The sequence below is a fragment of the Prionailurus bengalensis genome, chromosome D2, assembly GCF_016509475.1.
Source record: "Prionailurus bengalensis isolate Pbe53 chromosome D2, Fcat_Pben_1.1_paternal_pri, whole genome shotgun sequence".
Taxonomy (NCBI): Eukaryota; Metazoa; Chordata; class Mammalia; order Carnivora; family Felidae; genus Prionailurus; species Prionailurus bengalensis.
In genome coordinates this window covers 61,269,192-61,279,674 of record NC_057351.1, presented here as the reverse complement: position 1 = coordinate 61,279,674, position 10,483 = coordinate 61,269,192, and the positions used below count along the sequence as shown (strand labels likewise).

Sequence of the window (10,483 nt, the reverse complement as noted above, 5' to 3'; positions counted from 1 at the left end):
CTCACGTGCCCTACGGGGTTGGTGTAAAGTTGCACTCATGACCATGAGGACCCTGGGTCTGAGGAAAGGACAACAAAGCTGATGTATGAACTTGACTAAGGCCATCACTTGGAGCCCAGGGGGAACCACTGGTCCAGGCTGGACAGAGCAGGGCACAGTGGGATCAGGACCAACCAGTCCCTAAGGTTTTTCTTTATCTCAGAAGTCACCCTGGGCTGAGTGAGGAAGCCAGAGAGACGAAGATTGAGGAGAAGCCTAAGTAGCTGGGGTCTGGCCACCTCACCCACCCTGGCCCAGGCTCCAGGCCCAAGGACCACTGATCTGGGACCCCAGGAACAGATCCATGGGCTCCTCTGACAGCCTCGCTCCTCTCCCCAAGCTGGGCTGCCAATGTCAGAAGTGGGGGTCAGTAGGACAGCTATAGGGTGGACAGCAGGCAAGGAGAAGGGAAAGATAGAAAGAAGAGGCAGCAACAGTGAGAGACAGAGACAGAAAGACCCCCAGAAAGACACAGAGGGACACAAAGAGTCACACACACACACACTATGGTAGAATCAGAGAGAGACAGAGACAGAATGAGAGACAGAGAGAGAAAGGGAGAGAGACAGAGATTAGGGCAGGACCCACATTCTACTCATTGGCTTCCTAGGAGCAAACAGGGAGGCAGGTGCAGGCCAAGTGGCCGGCAGAGAGGACAGAGCCTGAGATGAAATGAGGGCTCCTGGGCACCACTATCCCAGAGAACAAACACTTGCTGTCACTGGCTATGCACGCAGCACCGTGCTAGATGCTGCAGAGAACCAGCTGTAGTCCAGATCCCTGCCCTGATTGGGAGATCCACACCCCACCTCTGAGGAAGATCAATAACAGGCCGAGGCAGCCGTTCAGGGGCCAGAGGGGAGGTAGAGGTTCCCACAGGGCTGAGGTCACCAGGGGTGGGGCTTGGTGACCGGGCTGCGTTTGAGCTGCCTCTTGAAGAGCAGGTGGTAGGAAGGGGCAAGGGTCTCAGGTGGGGAGGATGTGGAGGTAGGAAGGCACATCTGGGTACAATTAGGAGGGCCTTGAATGCCAAGCTAAGGAAGCTGAGGGAGGCCTTAGTCACACTTGAGCAAGTGAGTGATGTAGGAGAGCTGTGCTTTAGAGATACCTGGGCCGGTTGGGTGCCAGACCTGGGGACAGTGGAATAAAATGGAAAAGAAGGTGGCAGGCATCCACTGACTCCTCCAGTCCCCTCTCACGACACCTCCTGTCTGATGCTACAGTCCAGCAACCCCACACTGCTGGCCCACACCAGGCTGCTTCTCACCTCCATGCCTTTGCCCATACGGGACCCTCTGCCAGGAAGGCCTTCCCCTTCCAGAAGCCCTAACCCAGCAAACGTTAAAACACGGTCTGGGCTCTTCTCAAGGGTCTTCTCTTCCAGGCAGTCTTCAGGCAGGGTGAGGCGCCCCCTGGCTCCTCCCAGCGTGAAAGCCAACATGAAATCTACCTGGACTCAGCGGAGCCCAATCGTGTTTTTGACTAAGTCCGGAAAATATAATTGGCCTCATCGGCACTGTTGCCTTACCACGCCCAGAATTTGCCTGTCCCCCACACAAAGCCCCACCAGCTGTCAGGCTTAGTATCCAAACCCTGAAGAGAGGAAGGAATGGGCTGGGGAGGGTGGAGTGACATTTGCCTAAGGGTGCTTTGGGCTGGCAGTGACTTCCCTCCAGAGAGGAGGGGAGTGGCACTGGGCACAGCCGGGACTGGAGCTGGGGCGGGGCGGGGGGGGGGGGGGGGGGGGCGGGGCGCTTTGCGGAGAGAGCCTGCGACTGCCTCACATCTTTGGCGTCTTTGGAGGGACACCAGAGGCTGGGCTGGGGGCTGAACGTCACCCCCCTCCTTGTCCCCTCAGGCCTTTGGAAGAGAAGACCCTCCTCTGCACCCCAGGCTTGCCCCTAGAGTGGCCTGGGTTTGGCCAGGAAGGTGGCCGAAGCCTCGCTGCTACCCCCCGACCCGCGGCTGCCCACCGCCCCCGGGCCAGAGCCATGGAAAAGTTCCGTGTGCTTTTCCAGCACTTCCAGTCCAGCTCGGAGTCAGTGATGAATGGCATCTGCCTGCTGCTGGCCGCGGTCACCGTCAAGCTGTACTCCTCCTTCGACTTCAATTGCCCCTGCCTGGCGCGCTACAATGCCCTCTATGGCCTGGGCCTGCTGCTGACACCCCCACTTGCCCTTTTCCTCTGTGGCCTCCTTGCCAACCGGCAGTCCGTGGTGATGGTTGAGGAGTGGCGCCGGCCCGTGGGGCACCGGAGGAAGGACCCTGGCATCATCAGGTACGGTCCCACACCACCCAGCTACCCCTGGGCACGGTCAGGGGTCTCCCCCCTCAGACGCTGCCGGTGCCTCCCCAAGCCCGATGATCCTCCTGGCTCCCCCACCCACCCCCAAGCAGGGAAACATCAACCCGCGGAGACTCACTAGCCAGTTTCCGGTGTGGAAACGGATGTTTCTGTTCCTGTCATTTGTCGCCCTTCTACGGCCAGTGCAGGATTCCTAAGAATTGCCCGGGTCCGGTCTGTTCTCTGGCCACGAGTTACAACTCCGCACATACATGAAGGGCCATCTCGTGACATGCACAGCCAGTGCTCACGTGTGGTAGGAGGCGTGACCGGCTGCAAGGCTGCATTCCGTCTCCTGTAAGTCCTCCGGGGGCAAGGACCTCACCTGTTGTACCGCGGTGTCCTCAAAGCCTCGCACCTGCTTGGTGCCGTCTATCGAAACCCATCGATGGAAGTCCGTAACAAGTCCTCAGATCCACCTTCTGACCACACCGCCCCCAGAAAACGCCAGAGCCACCCTTATCTACGATGAATTTATAATTCCCTGCTGGGTAGGCCATGCCCACATATACACAGCCCAGCATATGTCATTTCATGCTTTGTATACAGTCCAAGTCAGAGACAGCACCTGCCTGCTGTGCACAGGGGCCCCTGCTTCGGGGTGCCTGGGGATCCGTGCTCCCGGTGATTCTGCCACGTGGGGAGGGTCATACGCATAGCTGTGCCCTTTGCCTTTTCCTCCAGGACCCAGTGAATACAGCTCCACTGGGCTCTTGTCCCGTGACCCACACGCAACCTCCCAAAGGGCGGAAGGGCAGAAGAGACCCTTTGGGGACAGAGAGAGGGTGGGCTTCTGGACCTGGAGGGAGGTGTGCGAGGCGCTGCCTCTGGAAGCGTTATTGGGTAGGGCTGTCCTACTTTAGGCTCCCCCACAAAAGCAGCTCTGGGGAGAGTGTGGTACTGAGTGGGCAACTGGGGTCATTCCTTCTGGGGACCTTCTGAGAATGCGGATTGTCCCGCTGAGAGTCTAGTGTCTTACCCACCAGGCCTGTCCCTGTGGCTTGAAGGTTGGTTGGGGTTGTTAACTCTCCTGGCTTTCAGCTTTCCGCTCTGGGAGCAGAGACTCCTCCGAAGCCCTTGGGCAGAGCCTGGCAGGTAGTCGAGATCAGACACCAGAGGAAAGGAACTACTCACTAAAGATGTTAGTGCCTCCGGCGAGGGCAGGGCACCAACAGAGCCTGCTACAAGGCCTAGAGTAGGAGGCACAAGAGCTTCCCAGTGTTTCAGTCCCAGGACTGCTGGTCGGGACTTTCCTGACCTCCCGGGGCCCCAGCCCTCCTTCCTCCCCGCCCTCTTCTGCTGGGACCTCTGCAGGGGGAGCTGCAGCCCTTTCTTTGATGTAACCTCAGCAGGCATTTCCCAGCCCTCCTGGGAAGTCCATCCCGGCATCTCTCCTGTAGCCTTCCTGCTGCAGTTGAGTTCCAGCTGCCTCTGCGACCCCTCCCTTCCTCTGTCCCTAGGTATATGTGCTCCTCTGTGCTGCAGCGAGCGCTGGCTGCCCCCCTTGTCTGGATCCTCCTGGCCCTCCTCGACGGGAAGTGCTTCGTGTGTGCCTTCAGCAGCTCCGTGGACCCCGAAAAGTTTCTGGACTTTGCCAACATGACCCCCAGCCAGGTGCAGCTTTTCCTGGCCAAGGTGCCCTGCAAGGAGGATGAGCTGGTCAGGGACAGCCCCGCGAGAAAGGCAGTGTCTCGCTACCTACGATGCCTGTCACAGGTAATTCGGGTGGTTCTCTCCCAGCCCCAGAAAATATCCCGCATTGGTTCGGAGGGCTGTGGGGTGAGGAGGTACAAATGGTTTCCTGTGGCCCCTCCCCACTGCTAGAAACACAACTAAGGAGCAGGTGGTCCCCAGAAGGATTAGGAGCGTGATCCACATACAGGACACTTGTTGGGCCTTAAGAAGTGGGCACTTTGCCTTCAATGCCAACTCACCCCAGGGCAGACACCAGGTTCCCGTACCCTCCAGGAGTCAGCTAGTTCCATCCCCAGGAGTCTAGATGACAGGAAAGCACTGGAGATACACTGCTCCGCCCTGCCCCACCCCCACCCCATACACACGTTCTTCCCACCCCTCAGAAATAATACTAATCACCATTTATTGAGCACTTATGTGTCAGGCACCGTGTTAAGTATGTCATGTGCATTAGTTCACTTAATTCTCAGAACAACCCTATGAGGCGGGTGCAATCCTTATCAACCCGTTTCACAGATGAGGAAACTAAGCTTCTGGGAGTTTAGTTCACAGGTCCAAGCCGCACGGCTCCTAAGAGGCAGGGCAGGGATCTGAAGTGTCGTCACACCTCTGAACCACCTCCCTGCAATGCAGGCCCTCCCCCAGATGCCTGGTTCCCCACACTGGCACCCACTCCTTCACCCTGGAGGCAGACCCCAGTCCCACCCCTAGCCCAGACTCCAGATTCCACCACCACCTCTCCCAGAGCCCCAGTTGGGCTGTGTTCCCCCCAAAAGCATTTACATGAACCCACGACATACAACGCATCACTGGGGCTACAGGGAATAAAAACACAAACAAGCCCTTTGTGAGAACCAAGGCGGACTCACGGCAAATGCAGGTCAATGCATGATGGAGAGGGGACCAGTACTCAGGACACATTTGATCCAGGGTCACACTCTACCTTGGCCACATTACTCCCCCTCTGGGTCTCCGTCTCTCCTATAGTTGATTCAGTCCCCTCCACGTGGATGGGCCCTGCACGCTTAAATTCTCTGGGCTCTTGCTAGTTCACAGGAAAGAGTGTAGAACTTGCAATCAGACCAGGGTTTGAGTCCTGACTCAGATGTAGGCTATCAGGCACATTAAATGTTCCTTGTGTGTAAAACGCTCACACGACTATTTTAAACTGGTAGGTGGAAGGGAGGATCCTGAGAGAGGCCAAATAAGAGAGCTGTGTAAACCACATCCACAAATGATAAGGATTCAAATATGTCTTTGTGGCTTAGAGGAGTGATTTCTCTGCCTGCCCCAGGAGCACACAGTTTCTCTGTGTGTCTTAAGTGAGGCCTTGGAGAGACTAAAGCTTTCGGCGGGCAGAGAGGAGGGAGAGGTGCCAGGCCAGTGTGGGATCCAGACTCAGGAACTCTTCAAATTTTCCTCACACTTGTCCTAGAACACTGCTCCCTGTTCATATCCTATATAAATTTACTCATCCTTCACATCTCAGCCTCAATCTCACTATTCCCTAAGCCCTCAAGTTCAGGTTGGGTTTCCCTCCTCTGTATTCCCATGACCCCCTATACATCCCAGAACATGGCATTCAGCCAATCTATCACCAATTTCATTGTTTCCTCCACAAGTGTGCATTCTATGAGAGCAAAGACTGGGTCCCCAGTGCCTCTCCCAAAATATAGGATGGGTGGCTGCATAGATGCGATGGATAAGCATGTGTGAGGACTGATGAAGGACTGGATCAAAAAACAAAAGGATGATGGATGGATGGATGGATGGATGGGTAGGTGGGTGGATGGATGGTGGGTAGATGGATGGATTGATGGGAATGTAAGGGAGGCAAAATTTTGCCTCCACCCATCTTAGGTTTTCAACTGACACTCTATCAAAAGACAAATTAACAGAAGGAAAACACAACTTATTAATCTGTGCAGTGCACATCACGTGGAAGAAACCTAAAACAAAGAAAGAGTAACTCAAAGTGGTGGCTTAGAACTTCAACTTATCTAGCATCTTCAACAAAGAGCAATACCTTTGTAGAGCAATGGCAGGACAAAGGAGAGCCACGTTAGTCTCCAAGGGCAGAAACTGTGGGAAAGTAAACACATGAGAGGAGACTAGTGGAGTAAGGTTTGTTGGCAGATTCCTCTGGTGCTGTCTCCGGGCTGATAAGAGCTGTCTCCCAGGAAAAGGAGAATGTATTTCCTGCCTTTAGGCAGAAAAGAGAAGGGTCGAGAGAGCCGTTCCTATGTTGCTGCTTCTTAATTGTCTTCGTTCAAGATACTTTTTGTGTCAAAGAGGCATATGTTGGGGTGACATATTCTGGTTTCCTTCCAGAGGAACGTTTGGAGGATGAACGGTGGGAGGGTGGATAGACAAACGGAAGAAAGGATGAGCATGAATGGATGGGCAGGAGGACGTATGATGCACAGATGGAAGGACAGTGGCTGGATGGGAAGCTGACAGGTACATAGCCAAGTAAGAGATCGATGACTGGATGGATGGGCAGAGAAATAGTTGGACAGACGGATGGATGCAAGAATGAGATCGAATGGAAGCGAGGACGGGTGGAGGTGGTTGGAAGGACGGATGACTAAATGGGAACACGGACAGATTTGGGGAGACATGGGGGGTAAGTAAAGGGAGAGACTTTGGAACACCCTTGCCACACTGTATAGCACCTGGCCTCTCTTCGCCCAACCTGGTGCCCCTCCCCTCGCCCCTCCCCTCCAGGCCATCGGCTGGAGTATCACCCTGCTACTGATCATCCTGGCTTTCCTGGGCCGCTGCCTGAGGCCCTGCTTCGACCAGACGGTCTTCCTGCAGCGCAGATACTGGAGCAACTACGTGGACCTGGAGCAGAAGCTCTTCGACGAGACGTGCTGTGAGCATGCGCGGGACTTCGCGCACCGCTGCGTGCTGCACTTCTTTGCCAACATGCAGAGCGAGATGCGGGCACGGGGGCTGCGCCGGGACACCGCGGACAGGGACCCCGAGCCCCCCGTGACGCCCGGGCCCCAAGATGGCCTGGACGGTGGCGGAAGTGGGAAGGCCCACCTGCGTGCCGTTTGCAGCCGGGAGCAGGTGGACCGCCTCCTGAGCACCTGGTACTCCAGCAAACCGCCACTCGACCTCCTGGCATCCCCTGGGATCTGGGGGGGGAGGGGAGGGCTCAACCACCGCGCCCTCACGGTGGCCCCAGGCCCCAGGCTGTCCCAGCACACCGACGTGTAGGGACCCCAGCAGTGTCCCCTCGTGGAGTGCCCGCACTGAAAACGGTCTGGGGGATTTCCAGGCGGTGCTGACCCCAAGGCAGGGCAACCTAACCCTTGCTGGCCTCCTTCCCCCAAACAGCCCAATCTCTGGCCTAGTTTCAGGGTGTGGCCTCCCGTGTGCTCGAAAGCAGGGCTTCACAAACTTCAGTGAGCTCACTGTTCACCTGGGCTCTTGTTAAATGCAGATTCTGATTCAGTGCATCCAGAGCTGGGTCTGAGATTGCATTTCTATCTTGCTCCCAGGCCACACTGACATGTGTGAACTAGCGAGAGCCTAATAGAGCTAAGTAGCAAGAGTCTAAATAGATCCGCCATGAATTCTGGGTCCTAGATGTCCAGATTCTAAATTTAAAAATAATAATAACATTGGGGCGCCTGGGTGGCTCAGTCAGTTAAGCGTCCGACTTTAGCTCAGGTCATGATCTCACGGTTAGTGAGTTCGAGCCCTGCATCAGACCCCGCTTCAGATTCTGTGTCTCCCTCTCTCTCTGCCCCTCCCCTGCTTGTTCTCTCTCTCTCTCAAAAATGAATAAACATTAAAAGATAATAATAATAATAATAATATAATAACATCTAACATGCTTAAATGGTACTACATGGCAGGCGTTGTTCTTACATATACAGCTCATTTAATACTCATGAAAACCTAATGAAGTAGGAAGATTATTAGCCCCATTTTAGAGGAGCAAACTGAGGCCTAAAGAGGTTGAGTTGCCTGGGGCCATCCATGTAGGGGCTGGAATTTTATCCCAGAAGTCTGGCTGCTACATAGAGTCTAAGCTGCTGTATTCCTCGACCCTCTAAATAGTTTGAGTGTTTGTTTTCAGCGCTCTGGTTGGGTTTCCTGCAGCTTCCACCAAGCTTGTCTGAGTAAGCACTAGCAAGCTCCAGATGTGTGGTATACGGACCAGATCTGAAAATCAGGGCGGGGGTGGACCCGGACACCCCCACGCTGAACATGCACCCCAGGTGATTCGATTAAGTTGCAATGTTTAAGAACTTCTGCCCTAAGTTTGAGTATGGAGTCTGGCTGGGAAGGAAAACCCTTGAAACACCAGGGTTAAATCTTGCTAGAAGAAGTGCCACTCAGTCTCTGGCGGCCCAAACAGGAAAGATTGGGGAACATCTAGCCTGTGAGCTCCTCTGGGCTTCTGCCCCTCCCTGATGACTCATTCATTGCACGCACGCACACACACACACACACACACACTCACACACGCACACGCACGCACTCACTCATTCACACATACATACACATCCTGCTAATGCCTCCATCAGCACAGATGGTGACCACAGACATGCAAACCTGGGTGCACCCCATGCTTTTCTGGTCTCAGGGCCTGGGGGGTCATGCAGGGGCCCCTGGATGTGCCCTGGAGCCCAGCCCCCTCCGTATCAGGCAATCTCTGTTTTCCTGGGCTCTTGCCAAGAGACTCGTATGACCAGACAATCCCTGCAGCTCAGCCTTCCCCCATCTACCATGCTGTGGTCAGGCCATGCAAATGTTTGAAATGGAGCATGATTCAGCAAAAGTGTTAGCAGGGATTGGGTGGGGAGGAAAGGTGGGAGATCTTAGAGATGGCCCAGTCAGTACAGTGAGCTCTCAGCTCAGGTAAGCGGGCTCAGGGACCCCACTTTGGGCTGCAAGGAAGCAGCATTTGGCACAGTGAAAAGCCACCGACTGTAATCAATACCCCTGCCTTCTTACACTATGCACTTACAGAACACCTACTGCCTAGATAGCATTGTGTCAGGGAATAGGGAAGAGAAAATACAGATGATATGCCCTGCCCTCAAGGAGCTCACTGTCTAATAGGGGGACAGAAACGGGTACAGAAATAATTATAATCCAAAGCAAAAGACATAAGTGATATGACAGAAGCAAGCCGTGTGCCACAGAGATTTAGCATGGAGAAGAATGGCTCCAAGCTGGGGGATCAGGGAAGGCTTCATTTGAATGGGTCTGGAAGGAGAGGGAGGGTTGTGACAAGTGGAGCCAGAGATGGAAGTGGGGCCGCAGGGCACCTACAGGGAGGAAACAGCAAGAACAAAGGCAAAGAACTGGGAAAGGGGCAGCATATGTTTCATTTATTCATTCAACAAACATTGATGGAATACCTAGAGTGCCAGAGAGCAGGACGCACGGAGAGGCAGGGTTCTATCTTAATGGCGCTTCCAGTCTGGAAAGGAGCTATGACGCAAGCTAGGGAGCAAACAAGCAAATGGAGCAGTGTGCAGTCCAAGCTGGCAAAAATGAAGGACTGGGCGGGGGGCTGAGGAGCCCGCTTCCAGTGAGCCCCACCAAGAGTTGCTCCCTGAGCCCTGCATCCAGTGACAGAGTCTCTGGATCAGCGCTGGACAGTCCTCAAATGTGTCCCTGCCCTCTGAGGCCCCCAAATGCTGTGCTTTCCAGCCCAAACCTCTTTGCCATTGTCCGTCCACCATTTGCTCACATCCCCTGAGAGGGAGATGCCTGGAGCAGTGTGTGCCACCCCACCAGGGAGTGAAGGACACGGGTGGAAGCCTCCCGCCTGCTCCTAAAGACCCTCGCCTCCCACGACAGCAGCCGTCATGGGCGCCCAAGCTCATTCCCCAAGCCCCAGCCAACTCTTGGTGATAGCCCTCCTGACCACACCCTATACATAGGGCCCCTCTTCTGGGAGACACAGTGGCCAGCGGGGCAAGGCAGAAATGTACTAGAAGTGTGAGCTGGGCCTGGACAGCTGCAGTTCTGCACGAGAAGGGGAAGACGGCAGGAGGTTTAGGCCAGGACTTTGGCTTGACCCTGCAGGTAACTGGACATGAAAGGCAAGTGTGTACAAAAGCAAGGTCAGAAGGAAGGACATGGCAGTGATGTTTGAAGCTGCAGGAATGGGGAGGCCCAGCAAGAGAGAGGCTTAAGTGAGAAGAGGAAGGACCAAGACCTGTAGAGCTTTGGAGGAGAAAGAGGAACAATCACGGGCGAAGAGTCCAGAAGGATGCCAGGGAGGCATGAATTCCAAGACGGGGGGAGGAGAAGCAATAAATTCTGAGCTTCAGAGAGACCCAGGAGTGGGAGGACTGAGGGAAAATCATTGGGTCTTGGTAACTGTTCAGGACAGAAAGCTTCTCACCCAGGGAGGTGTCCTGGTGAAGA

At 54.9% G+C, this 10,483-nt stretch overlaps 1 protein-coding gene across 1 annotated transcript; it reads left to right on the top strand.

Moving 5' to 3' along the window:
• Positions 1 to 1,814: 1,814 nt before the first annotated feature.
• Positions 1,815 to 7,780, top strand: CALHM3 (calcium homeostasis modulator 3). The gene is made up of 3 exons (XM_043598175.1): positions 1,815 to 2,317; positions 3,844 to 4,099; positions 6,806 to 7,780. Exons 1-3 carry the CDS (start codon positions 2,031 to 2,033, stop codon positions 7,304 to 7,306), a joined length of 1,044 nt encoding a protein of 347 aa, XP_043454110.1. The 5' UTR covers positions 1,815 to 2,030; the 3' UTR covers positions 7,307 to 7,780.
• The last annotated feature ends 2,703 nt before the right edge of the window (positions 7,781 to 10,483 follow it).

Bases quoted from the DNA above. Each gene is read 5' to 3' on its own strand.
- CALHM3 (XM_043598175.1), top strand. From the start codon at position 2,031: ATGGAAAAGTTCCGTGTGCTTTTCCAGCACTTCCAGTCCAGCTCGGAG. The intron at 2,318-3,843 runs GTACGGTCCCAC...CTCTGTCCCTAG, and splicing joins AAGGACCCTGGCATCATCAG to GTATATGTGCTCCTCTGTGC. The intron at 4,100-6,805 runs GTAATTCGGGTG...CCTCCCCTCCAG, and splicing joins ACCTACGATGCCTGTCACAG to GCCATCGGCTGGAGTATCAC.